The 25,285-nt window shown below is 38.4% G+C and overlaps 1 protein-coding gene, 1 long non-coding RNA gene and 1 pseudogene across 8 annotated transcripts in view; 2 read left to right on the top strand and 1 right to left on the bottom strand.

Moving 5' to 3' along the window:
• LOC129641130 (uncharacterized) overlaps window positions 1–25,285 on the bottom strand; it is a 148,040-nt gene that overhangs the window by 37,162 nt on the left and 85,593 nt on the right. The window lies entirely within an intron of this gene.
• LOC129641129 (uncharacterized) lies at window positions 1,233–19,722 on the top strand. Of its 5 annotated transcripts, none has more exons than XR_008709094.1 (3): window positions 1,235–1,557; window positions 12,313–12,500; window positions 19,326–19,722. XR_008709094.1 is itself a non-coding variant. In XM_055565919.1 (2 exons), the coding sequence occupies exons 1-2, from the start codon at window positions 1,430–1,432 to the stop codon at window positions 4,505–4,507; spliced, it is 777 nt and encodes a 258-aa protein (XP_055421894.1). In that variant the 5' UTR covers window positions 1,233–1,429; the 3' UTR covers window positions 4,508–6,473. The 5 variants fall into 5 exon arrangements, 1 of the variants encoding a protein (XP_055421894.1); XR_008709093.1 differs by having other exon boundaries at window positions 1,237–1,557; window positions 12,313–12,505; XR_008709095.1 differs by lacking the exons at window positions 12,313–12,500; window positions 19,326–19,722 and adding an exon at window positions 3,813–6,473 and having other exon boundaries at window positions 1,233–1,557.
• Window positions 7,088–7,996, top strand: LOC129641128 (KATNB1-like protein 1; annotated as a pseudogene).

Raw genomic sequence — 25,285 nt, 5'->3', positions numbered from 1 at the left:
AGTGCTGAAGAATTGATGCTTTTGAACTGTGGTGTTGGAGAAAACTCTTGAAAGTCCCTTGGACTCCAAGGAGATTCAACCAGTCCATTCTGAAGGAGATCAGCCCTGGGTGTTCTTTGGAAGGAATGATGCTAAAGCTGAAACTCCAGTACTTTGGCCACCTCATGCGAAGAGTTGACTCATTGGAAAAGACTCTGATGCTGGGAGGGATTGGGGGCAGGAGGAAAAGGAGATGACAGGATGAGATGGTTGGATGGCATCACCGACTCAATGGACGTGAGTTTGAGTGAACTGTGGGAGTTGGTGATCGACAGGGAGGCCTGGCGTGCTGCAGTTGATGGGGTCGCAAAGAGTCGGACACGACTGACCGACTGAACTGAACTGAACTGAGTGCCAAAGAGTTGATGCTTTTGAACTGTGGTGTTGGAGAAGACTCTTGAGAGTCTCTTGGACGCAAGGAGATCCAACCAGTTCATCTTAAAGGAAATTAGTTCTGAATATTCATTGGAAGGACTGATGCTGAAGCAGAAACTCCAATACTTTGGCCACCTGATTTGAAGAACTAACTCATTTGAAAAGACACTGATGCTGAGAAAGATTGAAGGTGGGAGGAGAAGGAGATAACAGAGGATGAGATGGTTGGATGGCATCACCAACTCAATGGACATGAGTTTGAGTGAACTCCAGGAGTTGGTGATGGACAGGGAGGCCTAGTGTGCTGCAGTCCATGGGGTCACAAAGAGTTGGACATGACTGAGTGACTGAACTGATGCTGAGAAAGATTGAGGGCAGCAGGAGAAGAAGACAGAGGACGACATGGTTGGATCACCAACTTAATGTACATGTTTGAACAAACTCTGGGAGATAGTGAAGGACAGGGAAGCCTGGTGTGCTGCAGTTGATGGGGTTGCAAAGAGTCAGACAAGTGAACTACAAATTGGCACTTAGCAAAAGCATTGCCAAGGACTGAACAACAAATGCATTTGCCATCTGCCTCTAGGAAGATTGAACTCCATGCTGGTATAGCTGGTGACTTCAACAACCCCTGAGGGAGTTCAGGGTGGAGTGAGGCACTCTGTGCTCCAGGGAATGTGGTGGGACAGGTCTTTAGATAGTTAGATGTTTTTAGGAACAGATTTTATTATCTCAATCCTTGAGATCTCAATCTCAATCTCATATCTAGGAAGCACTAAATCCCTTCATGGTGACATCAGATCCTCATGACTAACAGAAACCTTTTGTAAAATGAGTGATTCATGCTATTGAACTCCCCCTTCACCAAAACCTTATATATTGGCTTTCCCCCACTGCCACTTTGGAGCAGTCTCTCAGAGCTGAGATGCTGCCTCCCAGGCTGCAGTCCTCATTTTGCCCCAAGTAAAACTTAACTCACAACTCTCAAATTGTACATCTTTTTTAGTCGACAGTTATGGTGACTGATGAAGTGACCCAGTGGACTTCCTTCCTTCAACTGGACTCCACAAGGAACTGGAGCTTTGGTACAAGCAGCAGCCCCTTGTGCCCATTTGCCTCCTCAGGGAGTGCAGACGAATTTAGGTAAGTCTCTCCTGGTTCTCAAATCTCCCATATTGGTTGAGATTCTGAGTTTTATTTAGTGGTGGAGCAGATTACCTGCCCCATCCCAGTAGGAAAGATACTGGGTGGGGCCTGGGTGAAACATCTGGGACATACCCACTCATGGTCTAGACACTGAGTAGGGCTCAGCTGAAAGATACAAAGAAATTCCCACCCAGGCAAAAGATACTGGGTGGGGGGCTGGCTGAAAGATGCCAGGAGAATTGCCCACCCAGTAGAAAGGCACTGGGTAGGGGGGCTCAATTGGAGAAAAAAAATCGAGGAATAACTGGGGCTCAGCTGAAAGATGCCAAGGTTGCTCCATTGTAGGGGACTGAACGGTCTTGGCTGAGTGGTTAAGAGGCTGATCTGACACTTTTCCTCAATTTGACTGCCATTATAGAATTTGTCAGGGTAAAAGTGAGGAAAATAAATGAGAGCTTTGCTCTAAAGAAAAGGGACAAGACTCCTCCCGGCCAGTTTTGGTTTTCTCAGGTGACTGAGAAATTTACGGGAGTGGTGGAGGCTTAGTCCTCATACTACGCAGTGGTCCCATAAGGAAACCCACTCATTAATTAAAATACTTGCTCGTCTAGGGGTCGCACATAAGAACTGGCCATTCAGTGACCTGAGAAGTCATGGTGGTCTTAGATTGCCAGAGGCAGAATCCAAGACACATAAGATGAGCTGAAACGACTCTGGGGTGACTCCTGGAGGAGTTAAGCTCACAAGAAGCACATGGGCCCACTACACAAGTTCACTAGTGATTTTTATGCCTGACAAATTCAGCTTAAAATGGGAAACAGAATCTCTCAAAAACAGAAACAAAGGGGTGTCAAGAAAGCCAGCATCTGACTAACACTCCAGCCAGATTCATGTACAGTACGTACGGAGCTCATACTTGCAAGTACCTAGTTAATTGGGGAAATTATATTAAAAGAGATCTCAACCTAAAATGGCCAAATTGGGGTTCTTTTGATATTCTAAAATGGATATTTTTGCTCACACATTTAGAAAAGGCCAGCCGTGCTTACTTTGACTGGTATCTAGAAGCTTCTAAAAGAGGAAATGGTAGAGTAACTTCTTTGCAGAAAATCAACAAGAAATTCTTGAAACTATATCAAAACTAAAAAGGCTGCTAGCACTGACTTTGCCAGGTCACAGGTCTAGTGGAACTGGGAAGTCACATTTGGTACTTATGCCATTTGGCTTTTGATTTCTGGGGGTCACTTTCCCATCTTTTGGGGGCACTCCTGCCACCTGGCTTTTGATTTCTGGGCATCTCTTTGCCTTTTGTTTCATTTGGAGTGTGACTCCTGGCTGGTGAAGTTCTGGTTTGGTTTGAGTGCACAGATATCTAGTACAAACTGCTTGAATTCATATGGGAATTGCTCACTCTAAGGTTCCACACTCTACCTGGGAACCCCTTGGGGTAAAAAAAAACATATTTTTGACTGGTCAATCTATAGCCATGACCCACATACAAGAAAAATGGCCTAAAAATATTAGATCTTTATTGACATAGGATAGGAAAATGGACTGAAGTTCCCTTATGTCCAGGACTTCCTCCTGTAATCAACAGCCTGGGGCTGATCAAACTAAGACCCGCACTTCCTCAAGGGAAAATCCTTGCTGGGACCAATCTGCCCTTGATATCAGGGCCAAATTGAGCACTATCTGATCTAAATTTTGCCTATAAAACTATGATCACAGAAAAATACGATTTTTAACAATGTGGTCACGATATTCTTTAGACTCCAGAGAAAGCTTGAAGAAGAAAAAACTTATCTCTATAAAAATTTTTGCCCTGAGGAAATAACTCCTTCTATACCTTTAGACCAGAGCTCTCTGGATCACTTATCTAAACTATCTCTAATTCCTGAAACCAAAAGAAAAAAAGGGGAATAAAGCCTTTTAAAATCTTATTCCAACCATTTTTTACAATTAGTGTGTTTTGTATTGTGATATCTGATTCATAACTAAGTTTGGAAAACAAAGCTATAGGATCTCTTGTGTCTATTTGGATATATGTATGTCTCTGATTTCAGTGTTGACCATCTGGTGATGTCCATGTGTAGAGTCTTCTCTTGTGTTGTTGGAAGAGGGTGTTTGCTATGACCAGTGCATTTTCTTGGCAAAACTCTATTAGTCTTTGCCCTGCTTCATTCCGTATTCCAAGGCCAAATTTGCCTGTTACTCTGTCAAAAATGACAGAAAGATCTCTGTTTGTTTCCAAGGCAAACCATCCAATATCACAGTAATCCAAGTCTATGCCCCAAACAGTAACGCTGAAGAAGCTGAAGTTGAATGCTTCTATGAAGACCTACAAGACCTTTTAGAACTAACACACAAAAAAGATGTCCTTTTCATTAGTGTGTGTCTGAATGCAGAGTTCCAAAGAATAGTAAGAAGAGAAAAGAAAGCATTCCTCAGCGATCAATGCAAAGAAATAGAGGAAAACAACAGAATGGGAAAGACTAGAGATCTCTTCAAGAACATTAGAGATACCAAGGGAACATTTCATGCAAAGATGGGCTTGATTAAGGACAGAAATGGTATGGACCTAACAGAAGCAGAAGATATTAAGAAGAGGTGGCAAGAATACACAGAAGAACTGTACAAAAAAGATCTTCACGACCCACATAATCACGATGGTGTGATCACTCACCTAGAGCCAGATATCCTGGAATGTGAAGTCAAGTGGGCCTTAGAAAGCATCACTACAAACAAAGCTAGTGGAGGCGATGGAATTTCAGTTGAGCTATTCCAAATCCTGAAAGATGATGCTGTGAAAGTGCTGCACTCAATATGCCAGCAAATTTGGAAAACTCAGCAGTGGCCACAGGACTGGAAAAGGTCAGTTTTCATTCCAATCGCAAAGAAAGGCAATGCCAAAGAATGCTCAAACTACCGCACAATTGCACTCATCTAACATGCTAGTAAAGTAATGCTCAAAATTCTCCAAGCCAGGCTTCAGCAATACGTGAACTGAGAACTTCCAGATGTTCAAGCTGGTTTTAGAAAAGGCAGAGGAACCAGAGATCAAATTGCCAACATCCGCTGGATCATGGAAAAAGCAAGAGAGTTTCAGAAAAACATCTATTTCTGCTTTATTGACTATGCCAAAGCCTTTGACTGTGTGGATCACAATAAACTGTGGAAAATTCTGAAAGAGATGGGCATACCAGACCACCTGACCTGCCTCTTGAGAAACCTATATGCAGGTCAGGAGGCAACAGTTAGAACTGGACATGGAACAACAGACTGGTTCCAAATAGGAAAAGGAGTACATCAAGGCTGTATATTGTCACTCTGCTTATTTAACTCATATGCAGAGTGCATCATGAGAAATGCTGAGCTGGAAGAAGCACAGGCTGGAATCAAGATTGCTGGGAGAAATATCAATAACCTCAGATATGCAGATGACACCACCCTTATGGCAGAAAGTGAAGAGGAACTAAAAAGCCTCTTGATGAAGGTGAAAGAGGAGAGTGAAAAAGTTGGCTTAAAACTCAACATTCAGAAAACGAAGATCATGGCATCCGGTCCCATCACTTCATGGGAAATAGATGCGGAAACAGTGGAAACAGTGTCAGACTTTATTTTGGGGGGCTCCAAAATCACTGCAGATGGTGACTGCAACCATGAAATTAAAAGGCGCTTACTCCTTGGAAGAAAAGTTATGACCAACCTAGATAGCATATTCAAAAACAGAGACATTACTTTGCAAACGAAGGTCCGTCTAGTCAAGGCTATGGTTTTTCCTGTGGTCATGTATGGATGTGAGAGTTGGACTGTGAAGAAAGCTGAGCACCGAAGAATTGATGCTTTTGAACTGTGGTGTTGAAGAAGACTCTTGAGAGTCCCTTGGACTCCAAGGAGATCCGATAACCAGTCCATTCTGAAGGAGATCAGCCCTGGAATTTCTTTGGAAGGAATGATGCTAAAGCTGAAACTCCAGTACTTTGGCCACCTCATGCGAAGAGTTGACTCGTTGGAAAAGACTCTGATGCTGGGAGGGATTGTGGGCAGGAGGAGAAGGGGACAACAGAGGATAAGATGGCTGGATGGCATCACTGACTCGATGGACGTGAGTCTGAGTGAACTCTGGGAGTTGGTGATGGACAGGGAGACCTGGCGTGCTGCGATTCATGGGGTCACAAAGAGTCGGACACGACTCAGTGACTGAACTGAACTGAACAGTGTGTGTCTTTGTTTTTTGGATAATATTGCTGATATCTGTTTGTAAATGAGCTGTAATCTAATTGGCCTTAAAAAAAAGTAAGCACTTACAAATCAAATAATTCTGAATACAGGTGAAATTAACCTAAATGAATTTTAGGTTCATGTGATGTGGAAAATATTCAGTATTAAATACCTGATAATTAATGTTTGTTTATTGATCTAACTAATGTAGACATGTCTAAGAGTAATTAACATTAAGCAGAATATTTTCATTGTACTTAGGTTTAATATAAGTTAAATATTATTATATCTGTTACAAGTTTGTCAGCAAGGAAATTACTTTGAGTGAAGAAACATCTAAAAAATGTAAATGAGATATGAGCTTTTAGATAAACTCTATTAAGAATAATTATGCTTTAGGAATGTCTGTCTAAAATAGTCACTCCAGATTGGGGTAACTTGAATTTCTAAGGGTTGTGCTAAACTAAGTGTTGGAAGTCTAGGTCATTTCCAAATAAAATAAGATTTTGAAACATTTACTACTGAACACTAATTTTCTCTTACAGGGAAACTAAAGAGATTTGGGATTAAAAATGAATGATGTTTGGTGCCATCCTAAAATGTTCTCTCTAAGAAAGCAAAGGTTTTAGAAATTATCACTGGTATTTATGCTCACCAATCTATAAAATGCTAATATAAAAGTCAGTTCTTGGTTGCTTAAGGGAAGTAGGAAGTGTGTTTTCCGTAAAGAAGGTATGAGGAATGGAATTGCATTTTGTGAAAGGAAAAGGAAGTAAGCTTGACTTACACGTGGCTTTTTAGGATGGTGGAACACAGTAATGGGTACAGAAGGTGATAAAGTTTGTGAAAAGTGAAACATGAGGAAAGAGTTTTGTATATGGTTAGGACTAAGTTTAAAATAAAGTTAATTAGGTTTACCTTAAAGTAAGCTGGTGTAAAAATTTGAATTTAACTTTTCTGTTAAGATAACACCTTTTCTTCAGATTCTGAACTGCCTTTGATAATAGATTTAAGTTTCTTTATCTCTTAAATGGTTGTTCATTGGTAGGACTGATGTTGAAGCTGAAACTCCAATACTTTGGCCATCTGATGTGAAGAGCTGACTCATTTGAAAAGACCCTGATGCTGGGAAAGATTGAGGACAGGAGGGGAAGGGGATGACAGAGGATGAGATGGTTGGATGGCATCACTGACTCAATGGACATGGGTTTGGGTGAACTCCAGGAGTTGGTGATGGATAGGGAGGCCTGGCATGCTGCAGTACATGGGGTCGCAAAGAGTCGGACATGACTGAGTGACTGAACTGATGGCATCTGAAAACCACAATGTTAAAAAACACAACTTTTGTAATAATACTGAGGATCATTCCACTGATCTTCCTAGAAAAAGGACCTCTAATTTCACTAATAAGAACATGAAGGAGGTTAAGAAATCTCCAAAACAGTTGGCTGCTTACATAACTAGAACAGTTGGACAAGCTGTGAAAAACCCAGATAAACTATGTAAGGTTAATAGAAGAAAGAAAGTTCATCATCCTATTCAAAATCCTTGTTACAGAAAAAAGCAGCCCCCTAAAAGTGGGGGCTGTGTCATGGCAAATAAAGAAAATGAACTGGCTTGTGCAGGCCACCTCCTTGAAAAATTACGGCATGATGTCGAACATATTTGATTAACTCCAGTGATTCTGGTTCTTCACTGACAGAAAGCTCATCATCAAAATATAGTGGCTTTTTTTCTGAGGTTTCTCAGGACCATGAAACAATGGCACAGGTTTTATTCAGCAGGAATTTGAGATTGAATGTAACTTTAACTTTCTGGAGAAAGAGAAGTATCAGTGAACTTGTAGCATATTTGATAAGGATAGAGGACCTTGGAGTGGTGGATTGCCTTCCCGTGCTCACCAAGAGTTTACAGGAAGAAAAACAGTACATCTCACTCGGCTGCTGTGTAGATGTGTTGCCTCTAGTAAAGTCACTACTTAAAAGCAGATTTGAAGAATATATAACAATTTGGTTTAAACGGGCTTCAAGCAGTCATAAAAAGGTGGTGGTCAGAACTATCATCCAAAACAGAAATTGTGAATGATGGAAATATTCAGATTTTAAAACAGCAATTAAGTGGGTTGTGGGAACAGGAAAACCATCTTACTTTGGTTCCAGGATATACTGGTAATATAGCCAAGGATGTAGATGCTTAATTATTACAGTTGCATTGAAAGACTTCATCTATAGCATTTGGCTATTCAAAACATCCCTGGACTATATGATTTCCCCAAAAATATCCCATCTGAGAACTATGGAAGAAATCAAAACCATTTTTTCCTTTAAAAAACCGCATAATGAAACCACTAATGAAATGCTACCAAGCTACTTCACATTGAAGTGGAAAAAGATCCAAAAGGAGCAGCTTCAGCTTCAAGGAGGTGAAAGTGCACTACAAGATTGTTCACCTTTGCTGTGTTTGGGATTTATATGGTTATGTAGCAACATTGTTTAAGAAGTACTGGGTCTTAATGCAATCCTGCATAAGAATATAATTTATACTATGTGAAAAATAAGACAGGACTTATTACTAGGAATCACAAAGACCAATCATCATTACTTTTTTTTAAAGATTGTGTTTTATAAGAAAACACTTAAATGTGTGCAGCTACTATTTTATGTTGAAAAGACTTTGAAAGTTTAAACCATTATAGCAAATAATCAGTACTAAAAAATTTTTGTTGACACTGAGATATTCTGTATGCAAAATGCCTTAACTATTAATAAGCCAATGTGTATGATACCAATATCTGTTTAAGAAAAGTAAAAGCAAGCATGATTCTGGCATGATAAAATCATGGAATTAAATCAGAGGTTTCCATTCATGTAGAATGTTGCTGTTAAAACTTATTCCACACCATTCTTAAAACTTGAGAATATTTTCAGTATCTCTGATTTTTTTCCCCCCCAGAATCACGTCATATATATATATGTATGTTATTCCCATAGGTAAGAAAAAGGTGAATCTGTATTTGTATGAATGCTTAGCTGGAAATGTCTATGGAACTGACTAATTTATATTCACTTTTTATTGTATATAGATTTCTGATATTTTCAGTTCTGTATCATTTAAGTTTTCTTCATTTGAGGAAATTCACTAAATATTTCTTTAAAAAAAAGAGTGTAAAAAGGCCATCAAAATAGTGGTAAAAAATAGTTCCAATACTTTTAACTTAGAAAACCTCTTATCTTGAATATGTTTTAAAAGCCACTATAAAGCCCTAAGAAAAAGAGAGACAACCCAATAGAAAAATGAGTAAGATAATTGAATGGGTACTTCACAAAACAGAATTACATAATGGCTATTATGTCATGCCTTTTATAAACATATAAGAGAATTTAAGCCTCATTAATCAGTGGACACAATATGATATCACTAGTCACCCATTAGAATAGGTAAAGTGAAAAAGATGGAAAACACTCAGAGAAGATGAGGATGTGCAGAAGCTGGAATTCTCATATACTGCTGGGGACAGATAGACCACAAGCACTGTGGGAAACAGCCTGGCCTTCCCTATGAGCTGGCAATTCAACTCCTTGAAAATAAATAAACCACAGCTATACGCCGCAACATGGATGACTCTCACAGACAGAATGCAGAGCATGAAACAATCTATGCTGATAATTCCACTTAAATATAACTGAAAAGAGTCTTCATAACTATCTACGGTATTTAAGGATTCATGAATAAGCTGAAAAGCTGTAATGAAATACAAAGAATAGTTATCATAGGAGTCAGGATAATGGTTATTTTGGGGGGGAAAGAAAGTCGTAGGAAAAATGAGGGTGACTTCTAGGGTCCAAGCAATATTCCATTTCTCAGACTGGCTGGTGGTTACATGGATGTTTGATGATAAACTATTTAGCAGCACATTCATGCTGTGTGCATGCTCTAGTAAGTGTGCTCTATTTGATAACTACAAAAATTAAAAATTAAATTTGAAAAATTATTCTTGTTTTTTCTTGTATTGTCTCTGGATATGTGCCACACTTTATATTACTTTATTATTATTTTTTCTCTTCTGAGTATGGTCTTCCTGGCTAGCTAATTGCAAGGGGTTCCTGTAGGTGGGGACGGAACAGATAACATTCTAGTTTAGCTGGTTTTCCCTGCCACTCTTATCACTTGCTGTAAAATCTGGTTGCCTCCTAAAAATAAGTCTTGCTCCAATGATTCTCCATGGAGCTTCAGCTGCCTGGTTTCTGTGAGCTAACTGAATCCAACAAGCAGCAGGACCTGGGAGAGGGCATGGAGAAGAATCCTGCTCTCTCATAGTCTGCATTCGGTTTTATAAAGGAAAGTAGCTTTTGCCCTTCAGCATGCATTCACCAGTCTTGCTAAGTGTATTTTCTGTAAGTGATTTCTGAGAAATGCAGTGAGTGCAGCCACAGCACATCAGAATATACATCTTATACATGAAATATAGACCTAGGGACTGATTTTTGTCTCAGCTGTTCCTAGCTGAACATGGGAAGTCCCTTCACTTCCATGTGAAGTCCTTTTTACAAGAACTTTCCCAACCATTGCAAGTGCATTTTTTTATTTAGATAATTCTATCACAGGGAGAAATTTTCAATTTACTTTGAGAAATTTACATTTAAGAAAAATGCAATGTATCTACCATCCAGTAACTGAGAGTATATAACCACCAACCAAGTGCATATTTTTTCCCTCTTTATATTGTCTTGCAGGTTTCTTATTGAAAAGAGGCTAAACTAAGACCTAGAAGAATTACATTTAGAACATTTGATTGGTTTTCTTTTCAAAGAAAAACATGTTCGTTAAATCCTGATGATAGTAAAAGAGCAGGTGTAAAAAAAGAAGAGAGCTAAATGTTAAGACCTTGCTCTGCATGGAGATTCACTTGTTGCACATTGTTGTCTGTTTAATCTAATCTTTTCTCTAAGTATTCCCTAAAATAGAAAACTTTCATTGTAAATATTGGACTGGTGGGCCACACCATTCCTTTGATTTAAAGACTCTGGGGTATAATGAGAAGAAGCTATTAGTGACAGCTATTTCTATACCAGAATATTTGTCAGAGGTAATGTTTTATGGGAGAACAAACATCAACATGCTGCTATGAGTGGTGGTTTCTTTGACAGCGAAGTGATGATGCTTCCACAAATGGTTCCTTTTAAACTTGTCTATTTGCAGTGATTTTCACCAGTTCTACCATAAGAGGTAATTAAGGTGTGGTTCTTGACCCTGTTATATGAACTTGGTCCATATGTGAGACTAAAGACTTCAGAGTATGGGCTCTCAAGTCAGAGCAACTGGGTTTAAATTCCAAGTCAGTCACTAGCTGGCTGTGTAATAGATAGTAACTATGGTGACTTGATCTCTGAACCTCAGTTTCCTCATCTATGAACTGAAGAAAAAGAAAACCTATTTTATGGATCATTGAGAGCAGTTCAACTAATAAGACAGGTATGTATATCTTTTACCATGGTGTCTTGCACCTAGTATGTGCTCGATCAATGTAGGTTCTTATTATTTTGTCTAATACGGTTATTGTTACAATAAATTGATTCATTGTGATAAGTAAGCCCATATAACAAAGTTCAGTTCAGTTGCTCAGTCATGTCCGACTCGGCGACCCCATGGACTGCAGCACGCCAGGCTTCCCTGTCCATCACCAACTCCCAGGTCCTACTCAAACTCATGTCCATCACGTCAGTGATGCCATCCAACCATCTCATTCTCTGTTGTCTCCTTCTCCTCCCACCTTCAATCTTTCCCAGCATCAGGGTCTTTTCCAATGAGTCAGTTCTTCCCATCAGATGGCCAAAGTATTGGAGTTTCAGCTTCAGCATCAGTCCTTCCAATGAATATTCAGGACTGATTTCCTTTCAGATGGACTGGTTGGATCTCCTTGCAGTCCAAGGGACTCTCAAGAGTCTTCTCCAACACCACAGTTCAAAAGCATCAATTCTTCAGTGCTCAGCTTTCTTTATAGTCCAACTCTCACATCCATACATGACTACTGGAGAAACCATAACTTTGACTAGACAGACCTTTGTTGGCAAAGTCAACAAAATAAGACCCCCAAATGACAGCACCTTAACCCAACATGGACTGTTGGACTAGAAGAGATCAAGCACTATGAAGGATCTGAGATTTCATCCTACTTGCAAGCTAACTGGGTGGCTTGATGCAGTTTTGTGCATGTTGGCAGATGGCACAAGATTCCTGAATCAGACATGAAGGACTGATTTTTACGTTACTACTAACAGCACGGTGGGCAGCATGAGCATATTTGGATCAGTTCCCTGTATTCCCCTCCCTGACCCCAAGCCCCCTGAGGGCAATGTGGAGCCTGTCAGGTGGATCCCTGTTTGCAGTGAGTTGGCAAAACAGGAAGAATCCTGTGTTTAGGCACTTCAAATCTTTTAGAAGGGGTTGAGAGGAAACCTGCCCAAACTTTGCCCCGATGGAGAGGTTATCTTTACTCTTCTTCACTGCTAACAAATCTTCCCTCTTCCCCAGAGGGAGATGCCATCTCTATTGCCCAAGATCGCTGGCTTGCAAACATCCTGGAAAAGTGAGTCTAGAACAAAAGCAAACAATGCCTCTACTCCAAAGATGTGCAGACACGTGAGAGAAACATGAAACACGGTCCCCTACAAAGACAAACACAGAGTGGGTTTGAAGAGGAAATAGGTGAAAAGGAGAGGGTAAGGTAATGTATAATAAAGTTTTTTCTTTGATATTTTTTCTCCTTTTTATTGATGTATAATATACACACAGGATGATGCATGTATCATATTTTTACAATTCAACTTTCAAAATTGATCAAAACCCAGATCAACAAAGGGCTGATCTCCTGCTCCCGGAACACCCCTTGTACTCTCTTCTAATCAATAACCACTCCCCAAGGGTTAACACTATTGAAGGGTAACTACTAACCATAGATTAGTTTTGCCTGTTTTTGAACTTAATTTAAATGGAACTGTAGGATATATATTCTTTGTGACTGCTTCCCTTTGCAACTAGTTTTTTTTTTTTTACTTGACATTATTAGTGGTGGTGAGTATTTATAAACAGTATTTATCCATACTATTATATGTATTTTCCATGGTTTATTTTAATGCTGTATAATATTCCCTTATGTGGCAATATGGCATTTATCCATTCTACTGTTGATGAGCATTTATTTAAGTCCTGGCTTTGGATTATTACAAATATTGCTGCTATGAACACTGCAGTATGAGTCTTCTGGTGAGTATATATTTGCATTTCTGTTGGGTATATACCTATGAGGAAAAATTCTAGGCCTGAAAGTTTTGAATGGGTTAAAATATGCTAATGCCAAGCCCTGCTTTTACAATAATAATTTCTCCTGGTTCTTTATTATTTGTCTCCAAAGAGTACATCTGCAGCAGCTTGAAACAACATGCCACTCTACATCCATGATTAAAATATAAGAGTTTTTAGAAGCCAGTTTAAATTAGACATTCTCATCGGCCTACGTGTGAAGTTTTAATTAAAATACATTCACATTAAGACTCCATCAGTTGAGCTATTCACTTTTGCTGCAAAACAAGCAAGGAGGCAAAGATAGACTTGAGGCATTTGCAGCATTCATACCCAAAAGTAGAACAGACAAAACAGAAGTGGAAGCTAATATGGAAAGAAAATGTCTGTGACAGAAAGTCCCAGTCATGCTAGAAGAGCAGCTTAACAAGAAATTGGTATGAATATATTCCCTATATTTGGAATACTCAATTGGCTGTGTGAGCAAATAAAATGGTGTGAAAAAAGTGGGTTTACTGGTTAGATTCACTAAGCCAGGAGAAAATAGCAGGTAAAAACATTAATCCACAGAAGCAATTCCCTAAACAGTAAGATTCTATCTGCCAGAATATAGAAAAATAGGGAAGTTTTAAGAGCTGTAGCCAAATCCAGAGACATGAAAGGCAAATGAGAAAGCCATAAAGGGTAGAAATCAGGCCAGGTCTCTAAGGACATCTTTAAAAAAACAACAACGCACGAACCACATATATTTCTTTATAGGACAAATGCAAGAAACTACAATCTGAAGCAAAAAAGTAATGCTACTTGCAAAAGATACTGAAAAGTCTACTGATAAGTGTTCATTAAACATCCAGAGAAATGGATCACACTGATGGAACTGACAGGGGAGTCCAGGGAATCTATCTATTCAGCTATTTCCTTTTTAAGTTTTAATGTTTCCTCACTGCCTCACTGCATTTTGGTTTCTCTTTTGAAAAGACGTGGGGAGGAAATGTTCCAAGAAAAATGAAAAAGGAGTAACTTAGGCACAATGAATTTCAATCACCAAAAGCCAGTGATGGGAAGGCCCTTCCCAGATGGAGGAGGTTCGTGTCAACTTACAACTGGGCTGGGATGAAGGAGGACAGAGGTGTCACACCTGATCATTTTCCCTGCAGCAGCTGCCTTGGGGACTGAACACTCACTGCCTTAGGGGATGGGGCATGTTTTAGTAGTAGTAGTAGACTCAGTGCAAATGCTGTAAAAAATCATAAACTTTAATTTTGTAATTTGTATATAATTTATGTTTACTAAATTTATATTTACTAATATGAGTGTGCTCTAAGCAATAGTTTTCCAAATTTGGTACGTGGACCAGTAATGTGAACATCACCTGGGAATTTGTTAGAAATACAAACTACCAGTTGGGGCCCAGTCATCAGAGTTTTACCAAGTCCTCCAAAGGATTCTGAGTCATGCAAAAATTTGAGAATCACTGCTCTAAAGCACTCAAAGAATTCAGAAGAAAGAAGAAAATCAAAAGTCTCCATTCACCAGTACCCACTTCTCTGCAGGTAGCCTTGTGACCTTATTTGGAGTAAGACCTAATAAACCTTTTCTAGGCTTTAACAAAATCCACATTCAAAACAGGTGAAGATACACATACATCAAAAACATATTAGCAGATCTTTTTTGCTCTTGGTACCTCTGGTTGGGATTCTGTAAGATATCAACATGTTGTCTCATAAAAGGTGAAACTCTTTAAGGAAAGGCTCAGTCTTGTTCTGTGAATTTCAGAGGCCTGATTGTAGTGTACCTAAAGGTGATGACTCAGAGTAAATTTCCTTTGACCCAAGGATAGATGAGATTTTCTAGGCGAAAGCAGAGGGGAGCCAACAGGGGAACCGCTGAGAGCTTACAGACTAGAAAGTCCTGAGAAGGGGTCCTATGCCCTCAACTCCCACTCCAGCCCTCAACCAAACTCCTGGCTCAGGAGGATCGGGGTGTAGAAACCCTTGGGGTTTTTTTGTTTTGTTTTCGTTGGGGGAGCTGAGAGCTTGGTGGCTTCTAGGAGCAAACGAGCTATCTCTATTTTCTGTCCATTCATGGGGCTTGCTACAGTCTCCAAGGATTCCCCATGCCATTCTATGATATGATTGTGAAAGAATGACCCATGTTCTTGAGTGGGGTACCCTAGAATCTAGAGTGGTATAGGATCTCAATGTCTTCCATGTGTATGAGAGTAACAAAGACATGGCACAGAGAGTGGGCACATGCAAAGAGACGTTACTGGCAGGAATGAGTCAGGATGCACAGACCTAAGTTGCCTGGACCATAAAATATGCCCAGGGAAAGAGTGTGGTGATTTATTGCAGTAAGAACACTTAAAGAAAGTGAAAGAAAGTGAAGTCGCTCAGTCGTGTCCAACTCTTTGCGACCCCATGGCCAACTCTTTGGGACCCCATGGACTATACAGTCCATGGAATTCTCCAGGCCAGAGTACTGGAGTGGGTAGCCTTTCCCTTCTCCAGGGGATCTTTCCAACCAAGGGATCAAACCCAGGTCCCCCGCATTTCAGGCAGATTCTTTACCAGGTAAGCCACAAGGGAAACCCAAGAACACTTAACATGAGATCTATTCTCTCAACAATATGATCCAGTAATCCCACTTCTGGACATTTAGGCAAAAGAATTGAAATTAAGATCTCAAAGAAATATTAGCATGCTCATGTTCATTGCAGCACTATTAACAATAGCCAACATATAGAAACAATATAAATGTCCATCAATAGATGAATGGATAAACTGTAATAAGGATAATGAGTATAGACAATAATATTGTACTATTATGGCTTCCCTGGTGGCTCAGACAGTAAAGCATCTGTCTACAGTGTGGGAGACCCGGGTTCGATCCCTGGGTTGGGAAGATCCCCTGGAGAAGGAAATGGCAATCCACTCCAGGACTATTGCCTGGAAAATCCCATAGACAGAGGAGCCTGGTAGGCTACATACAGTCCATGGGGTCACAAAGAGTCAGACACGACTGAGCGACTTCACTTTCTTTCTTTCATTGTACTATTATATAACTATCTAATGTGATAAATATCACTATAATAGCAATCATTAACAATATATAAATGTATCAAAGTAACACATTGTACACCTTAACTTTACACAAAGTTATGTGTCAAATATATTCAGTAAAAAACAGAAGTCAATTCATTTAAAATTAATAAAAATATTTGTGAGACACCAGTCAGAATGGCTGCAATCCAAAAGTCTACAAGTAATAAATGCTGGAGAGGGTGTGGAGAAAAGGGAACCCTCTTCCACTGTTGGTGGGAATGCAAACTAGTGCAGCCACTATGGAGAACAGTGTGGAGATTCCTTAAAAAACTGGAAATAGACATGCCTTATGATCCAGCAATCCCACTGCTGGGCATACACACTGAGAAAACCAGAAGGGAAAGAGACACGAGTACCCCAATGTTCATCGCAGCACTGTTTATAATAGCCAGGACATGGAAGCAACCTAGATGTCCATCAGCAGATGAATGGATAAGAAAGCTGTGGTACATATACACAATGGAGTATTATTCAGCCATTAAAAAGAATACATTTGAATCAGTTCTAATGAGGTGGATGAAACTGGAGCCTATTATACAGAGTGAAGTAAGCCAGAAAGAAAAACACCAATACAGTATACTAACGCATATATATGGAATTTAGAAAGATGGTAACAATAACCCTGTGTACGAGACAGCAAAAGAGACACTGATGTATAGAACAGTCTTATGGACTCTGTGGGAGAGGGAGAGGGTGGGAAGATTTGGGAGAATGGCATTGAAACATGTAAATATCATGTATGAAATGAGTTGCCAGTCCAGGTTCGATGCACGATACTGGATGCTTGGGGCTGGTGCACTGGGACGACCCAGAGGGATGGAATGGGGAGGGAGGAGGGAGGAGGGTTCAGGATGGGGAACACATGTATACCTGTGGCGGATTCATTTTGATATTTGGCAAATCTAATACAGTTATGTAAAGTTTAAAAATAAAATAAAATTAAAAAAAAAAAAAAAAATAAAATAAAATCTTAAAAAAAAAAAAAAAAAAAATATTTGTGAGAAACCAAAATAGCAAATTACTACATTATGACCATCTTTGCAATTATTAATGAGTGGATAACTTTGAGACATTAAAGACCTGGGGGGAATGTGAAATATACATGCAATAGAACATTACTCAGCCTTACAAAAAAAAAAGGGGAAATTCTGCAACGTATGACAACATGGATGATCTTTGAGGACAGTATGCTAGGCTAAATAAGCCAGTCACAAAAGGATAAATATGATAAATACCACTTATATTATGTATCCAATTCATAGACTCATAGAGCAAAATAGTGGTTGCCGGGGTTGGGGCGTGGGAACTTGGAAATACTGTAGAATATTTTAAATCTGGTAAGATAAATTCTCCCCTCACTTCTTTCTTTTCCCAATGAAGTGAAGTGAAAGTCACTCAGTCATGTCCGATTCTTTGTGACCCCATGGACTGTACAGTCCATGGAATTCTCCAGGCCAGAATACTGGAGTGGGTAGCCTTTCCCTTCTCCATATGATCTTCCCAACCCAGGGATCGAACCCAGGTATCCCGCATTGCAGGAGAATTTTTTACCAGCTGAGCCACAAGGGAAGCCCTCTTTTCCAAATATCTTTGGCTATTATGTTTTAACCTTTCAAAAGAACACAAAATTTAATTTGTAATACATTATTAAATATCTTATTAAGAATTTTGTTTGCTACTGAATCTATGTAATAATTTGGTATATTTTTGAGGCATATTTAAAAATTCAGTTTTCAAGTTGAGGTATAATTTACATATAACATTATGTTAGTTTCAGGTATATAGCACAATGCTTTATAAGTGTAAAACTCATTATCACATAAATTTTTCTTGTGATGAGAACTTTTAAGACCAACTCTCTTAGCAACTTTAAAATACAGAATACAGTATTTTAACATGCTGTACATTTACATCCTCAGAAGTTATTTAGTTTATAACTGGAAAATTGTAACTTTAGACAACCTTCACCCATTCCTCCCACCATTCACCCTCTGGCAACCATCAATCAATTCTCTGTAAAGTTGGATATTTCTTAATATTCATTCTTAAATTCATCATCATAGTATGACTCTTATTTAGATTTCTTTTATGACTTTCAGTGATTTTGCCTAAAATAGATCTTGTACACTTCTTTTTAATCTTATTCACAGGAGATTTTTGAAAACAGTTTTTCTTGCTATTGTGAGTGGGGTATTTCTTCCATAGCAATTTTTTTTGTTGTTCACTCAAGAAATATTTATTGATAGGTGGTATGAGTCTACTGTATTTGAAAGTGGTTATTTCTGATGCATAGCAAAACTTTAAGGATTTTGGTATTCTTATTGTATATATGGCCACCTTTATGGGTTTCCTAATTGGTTTTATAGGTTTGTGGTCGGTTCTCTTGGATTCATAGTGTCTGTAAATTTTCATAATTTTTTCTTTTCCTTGCTAATATTTTTAGTTCTTCTTACATTTTAATGTCCTATTATATTGGCTAGGCTTTCCAGAACAGTGTTGTGGAGATAATGAGAATTCTTGTCTTGTTCCTACTGATAATGAGAATGCTGTTCAAATTTCCTGTTAACTATGATGTTTACTATAAGTTTCTGGTAGGTAGTCATTCTCAAGTCAAGAAATTTATATTCTTAGAATTACTGAGAATTTTTATTAGGAAAGTTTTTGAATTTTATCAAAATAATTTAGCATTGAGTATAAGTAATATGATTTTCTATTTTGTTAATGTGATTAATTATATTAATATAGTTCTTGGTACAAATTATCCTTGGATTCCTGGAATGAACCCTTAGATCTAATATTCTTTCACTCTTATAATTTTTTTCGCTCAAGTTTCATTTAAGACTTCTACATTTATTTTTGTGAGATTGACTTACAAGGTTTTATAAGACTTGAATATCAGGGTTATGCTAGCCTAATATATTGGCAAACTTTTCTTCACTTTTTATGCTCTAATAAATTTTAAGTGGAAAAAATATTTTCTGTTCTTGATGAGCTTGGTAGAATTGACCTGAGAAACTAATTGGGCCTGTTACCTTTTGAAGGATGGCTATTTTTATTACTTTCTGAGTATTTTATAGCTATTTACCTTTTCAGTCTATCTTTGTCTTCTTCAGTCTGATTTGGGAATTTTTGTTTTTCTAGGGAATCATCCATTTTATCTGAAAGGAGCAGGAAGCTTGCTGAGGATCCTCATGATTTCCAGTGTAATAAAAAATTTTCTTGGGCCTGAAAAAGTTTAGTGTTACTCCTTCAAGGAACTGATTTTCTTTTTTCTTTCTGCCCTTCACATTTTTCCTCAGTTTGTTTCTGAAGTCCAAAAGTTGCCAGGCTCTGTTCTGCTTTTTTTTTTTTTTTTCCAGTCACAACTCATGCTGCAGAAATCCTCCCTTCAGCTCTTTGGAACTGCAATTTACTCTTCTTGTTCCTCTCTGTCATCATCCAGTCTCCTTATTCCAGAAATCCCTTCACATTTTGGACCACTTCTGTAATTCCTTTTTTTCGTCTTTTCCAGTAGCTGATAGCAGTGCTTGTCAAACTTTTAGGTGTATACAGTCACCTGAGGATCTTGTCAAGATGGAGATTCTGCTTCAGAGGAGCTGGGTTGGACCCAAGAATCTGCATTTTGATCAATCCCAAGTGCTGCTCTGGGTCCTTGGACCACGTTTTGGGTAGTGTTGAAAGGAGCCTTGAAGATCCCTTGATATAATTTTCTCAAGGGTTGAACCAACAGATTCATAGTAGTTAAGAGCCATGTCTTTAGTAGTGGTTAATCCAGGTCCTACTTAATATATCATGTTGCTTTCTACCAATTTGCCTTTAGGTCTTTGCAGATAAAGTCAAGTGAAATGAGAGTATATCCCATTTACATGCAATGCCTTTTTGGTTCAACCATACACTATGTATCTCAACAAAAGGAGTTTTGTTACAGCCAATATCTTCAAGGATAACAGTAAATTTGGTCTTCATGCTCCTATCCTGATGAAGGCCACTTACAGAAGAAAACAATGCTGCTGGTGTTAAAAAGACCAGATTACCATAACCATCATCCTATCACTAGTACCATTCTCATGCTAAAGCATGCTCCCCCCCAACTCCTGACCAATCTCTCAGTTTGTTTCTACATTACATTCCAGTAACTTCACTGTCATAAACCTATACATGCTGGAAAGTGAAAGTTGCTCAGTTGTGTTCAACTCTTTGCAACCCCATGGACTATACAGTCCATGGAATTCTCCAGGCCAGAATACTGGAGTGGGTAGCCTTTCCCTCCTCCAGGGGATCTTCCCAACCCAGGGCTCGAACCCAGGTCTCCAGTATTGCAGGCTGGAGTGCCTAGCAAATAGTAAAGGATCTTTGTTGAAACTATAAAGGTAAATTTAAAAATTGAATTTTCCCTATTGTCAAAGGGAAAGTGTTGTCTTCTCCCTCTCCATTAGAGCACTCCCCTGAGAAATCTAATATCTGTGACTTCTTTCTCTAACTCTTTGATATGTATGCAAATCTTTGCAAGGGCTAGGTAATCCATCTGTCAACTTTACAACTAAACAATGTTTTGTTAAGGGTCTAAGAACCATCTCTTTGAAATGTAAACCTTAAGGAAGACAGTGCTTCTATTTTTCTGTTACCTTGGGTATCTAGCTTAGGTGCTAGATTCTCTCTGAACTATTAAGCATTTCCTTCTTATAGAGATAAGAGAAATTTTAGTATTCCTTTGGATAAAAGCAATTAGCAAAAAAAAAAAAAAAAGGCTGCCTCAATTATCAGGTGAACTCTGGATGAACTATGAAAGAATGCATAGCAGAGGGTGCTGTCAAGTTTTCTCATAAGAAGAAAAGTTACCATTAATGTAGTGAATATGTATCTAATGGATTTTAACTGCTTGGCTATATAAAAAGAATAGGATTTCTTTCTTTCTATTCTTATCTGATTTCCTATGAAGAAGCACACTGTAATCTGACTTAATACTTTTTCAAAAAATAAATCTGTTTTCTTTCTTTTCAACATTTTGTGGAGAGGATTTTGGGGGTTGACAGGATTTAAAATGTTCCCCAATAAGGGAGGAAAAGGGACAGAAGCAAAAATAAACCAGAATAGGAAGTCAGCAAAGGAAAGGGGGAAAGAAGAAAGGGAGGGAGGAAGAAGGGGATATCCACATGAAAAAAAATGAATGTAGATACAGACCTTATACCCATTACAAAAATTAACTCAAAATGGGCCAAAGACCTAAATGTAAAATGCAAAACTATACAACTCCTAGAAGATAACACAGGAGAAAATCTAAATGACTTTAGGCATGGTGATGATTTTTTAGATATAACACCAAAGGCATGATCCATGAAAGACAGAACTGATGAGACAGGCTTCATTAAAATAAAACCTCTGCTCTGTGAAAAACAATGTCAAGAGAATGAGAAGACAAGACAGAAAATAGGGAAAACATTCATAAAGATGCATCTGAAAGAGGACTGTTATCCAAAATATACAAAGTACTCTTAAAAGTAAATAATAAAAAAGTGAACAATACAAATATAAAAATGGACAAAAGAACTGAACAGGTGCCTCACCAAAGATACACAGATGGCAAGTAAGTATATGAGAAGATGTTCAACATGATATATAGGGAATTGCAAATTAGAATGACACATTATTCTACACCTACTTGAATGGCCAGAGTCTGAATACCAAATACTGTTGAGGATGTGAATCAACAGGAACTCAATCAATACATTGATTGACGGGGGAATGCAAAATGGTATAGCCACTTCAGGAAACAGTTTGGCAGATTCTTACAAAAGTGAAAAAACAAAACAAAACAAAACCTTTTACCATATGATCCTGCAATTGTGCTTCTTGGTATTTACCCAAATGAACTGAAAACATGTCCATACAAAAATCTGCACTTGACTGTTTATGGCAGCTTTATTCATAATTGCTAAAACTTGGAAGCAACCAACATGTCCTTCAGTACAAGAATGAATAAATAAATTGTGGTATATCCAGACAATAGAATAGTATTCAGTGCTAAATAGAAATGAACTCTCAAGCCACATAAAGACATGGAAGAACCTTAAATGCTTATTACCAAGTGAAAGAAGGCAATCTGAGAAGGCTACATACTCTATGATTCCAACTGTATGACATTCTAGAAAAAAACTATAGAAGCAACAAAAAGATTAGGGGTCATCAGTGATCAGTGGGGAGAGAGAGATGAGTAAGCAGAACAAAGAGGATTTTTAGGACCATGAAACCAGTCTGTAGGATCCTATAATTGTGGGTACATGTCATTATATATTTGTCCCAACCTATAGAACGTACAACAGCAAGAATGAACCCCAATGTAAACTATGGACTTTGGGAGACTAACATGAGTCAGTGCATGTTCATACATTGTAGCTACCTTAATAAATAAAAAATACCTATTTAATTAAAATTCTAAAGCCTCACTTGGCATGAAGGATGGAGGAAAAAGTGACAGAAATGGATGTACCTTGACTTTGAGGAGTAACTGTGTTTTTTTTGTAGCATGCTTGTCCTAGGGAGACCAGGAGGAAAGGCCAAGCATGAGCTGTAGTCTTTATCTCCAATCTGTCTAATCAGATTTCTGATCCACTAGAGAGGACCAAGTGTGAGATAGAGACTGCAAAACAATATGTACTGCAGAATAATAATAATAATAATACTTTGTGCTTTCCCTTTTTTCTTTTCCTGATACAAAATAGGAAATGACAGCATGATGATCTGTATATAATGTTTACCTTTGTCAACTACAAATTGGCACTTACCAAGAGCATTGCCAATGACTGAACAACAAGGTATTAGCCATCTGCCTCTAGGGAGAGTGAACCCCATGCTGCTATAGCTGTTGACCTTCAACAATCCCTGAGGGAGTTCAGGGTGGAGTGAGGCACTCTGTGCTCCAGGGCATCTGGTGGGGCAGGTCTTTAGATAGTTGGATGTTTTTAGGAACAGATCTTATGATCTCAATCCTTTCTTCTCCTCATATCTAGAGAAGCACTAAACCCCTTCATGGTGACATCAGACCCTCATGACTAACAAAAAACCTTTTGTAAATTGAGTGCTTCATGGTATTGAACTCCCCCTTCACCAAAACCTTATATGTTGACTTTCCCCCACTGCTGCTTTGGAGCAGTCTCTCAGAGCTATCTGAGATGCTGCCCTCAGGCTGCAGTCCTCAGTTTGCCCCAAATAAAACTTAACTCACAACTCTCAAGTTGAACATCTTTTTTAGTGGACACCTTGATTTCTTTATCAAGGCATAAACAGATCATGTATGTTTTGCTTGGTTTTCAGTAAAACTGCTTTAAACAGAAATGAATGCAGCGGGGTGGAGGGAGAGGCTCAACAGGGAAGGGATATGTGTATACTTACAGCTGATACACATTGTACTGCACACACCAACATAACATTGTAAAGCAATTATTCTCAAAAAAATTTAAAAAAGAAATGAATTATGAGCTGAAACAACCCTTTATATCAAGGAAGATTTTTATGCTGGAATACAAGTTTCACAGAGAAGTCTGTGATTTGAGGACTTTGAGAGATAATTAGAAAGAATATCTATAATCTCTTGTTTTCTAGTAGTCAATTATTTAGTGAAAGTGAAAGTGAAGTCGCTCAGTTGTGTCTGACTCTTTGTGACCCCATAGACTGTAGCCTACCAGGCTCCTCCTTCCATGGGATTTTCCAGTCAAGAATATTGGAGTGGGTTGCCATTTCCTTCTCCAGGGGATCTTCCCGACCCAGGGATTGAACCCGGATCTCCCGCATTCCAGGCAGATGCTTTATTAGAAATATTTTTATTTTTAAATAAAGTGTTAAATTCTTAACCATGCCTTTAATGTTCTCTACATATGTATCTTTTAGGGGTAGAAAGGAAACTCTTTTCTCTTGTCCATGAAAGACAAATGGTCATGTATACTTAACGCCTTCTTTAGGAAGTACTGTTCTTTCTACCTCACACTTGATCCTCTTTGGTGGATCAGAAAACTGATTAGAGAGATTTGAGATAAAGACCACATCTCATGCTTGGCCTTTCCTCTTGGTCTCCCTAGTGCGAGCATGCTCACAAACAAAACACAGTCATTCTTCAAAACCAAAGTACATCCATTTATGTCACTTTTTCTCCCATTCTTCACGCCATGTGAGGCTTTAGAATTTTAATTAAATAGACATTTATTTATTTTCTTTTTCTGCCTGAGAAGAATGCAAGCTCCCTGAAGGCAAAGATGGTGTCCTTTTATTGACTGTCCTTTTATTGACAGCACGGACACTAGCAAAATTCTTTACTCATACTATATGTACATAGTACAAAGTCTGTTGCACTCTGAAAATAATTCTCTATTTTTAAATTTTAATTAGAGGCTAATTACTTTACAATATTGTATTGGTTTTGCCATACATCAACATGAATCCGCCACGAGTGTACACGTGTTCCCAATTCTCTTATCCTATGTTTTGTCAACTCAGACTTCCGGCTTTCCCTTGAATATTCTCTAGGTTTTCCTATTGCCATGCCTTTTTTATGTTGTTTCTCCATGTAATGCTCTTTTCCATTAATTCCTACCCTTGGTCTCATTTTTTCTTTTTTGAAATCTTACTGATCCCTCAAGGTCTATCTCATTCTCAGACATCCTCAGTGATTTCTCTCCTGATAAACTCAACCAAAATGATCTACTCCTGTTAAACCTCGCAATACTTGTATTTCTCTGAAATAGTTTACCGTGTTTAAACTGACATTTTATTCAATTACATGCATGCTCTCTCCCTTCCTTTTGATTATAAGTTTTCTAAGGATAAGAATTATTTTTTGTGGGGGGTGAGAGGGAGGTTCAAGAGGGAAGGGACATATGTATACTTATAACTGATTTACATTGTTGTATGGCAGAAACCAACACAACATTGTAAAGCAATTTTCCTCCAATTAAAAAAAAAGGAACTGTGTTTTAGTCATCCTTCTATTTCCAACAGCACCTGAAACTTAGTGGATGATTTGAAAATGTTCTTTTTTGTTCTGATATTACCAGTATAACTCTATTATTTAAATTTATTTAATCCATAGATTCAATAGCAAATATATTAAC

The sequence above is a fragment of the Bubalus kerabau genome, unplaced genomic scaffold, assembly GCF_029407905.1.
Source record: "Bubalus kerabau isolate K-KA32 ecotype Philippines breed swamp buffalo unplaced genomic scaffold, PCC_UOA_SB_1v2 scaffold_76, whole genome shotgun sequence".
In the NCBI taxonomy this organism is placed as follows: domain Eukaryota; kingdom Metazoa; phylum Chordata; class Mammalia; order Artiodactyla; family Bovidae; genus Bubalus; species Bubalus kerabau.
This window is presented reverse-complemented; position numbering and strand designations above follow the sequence as displayed.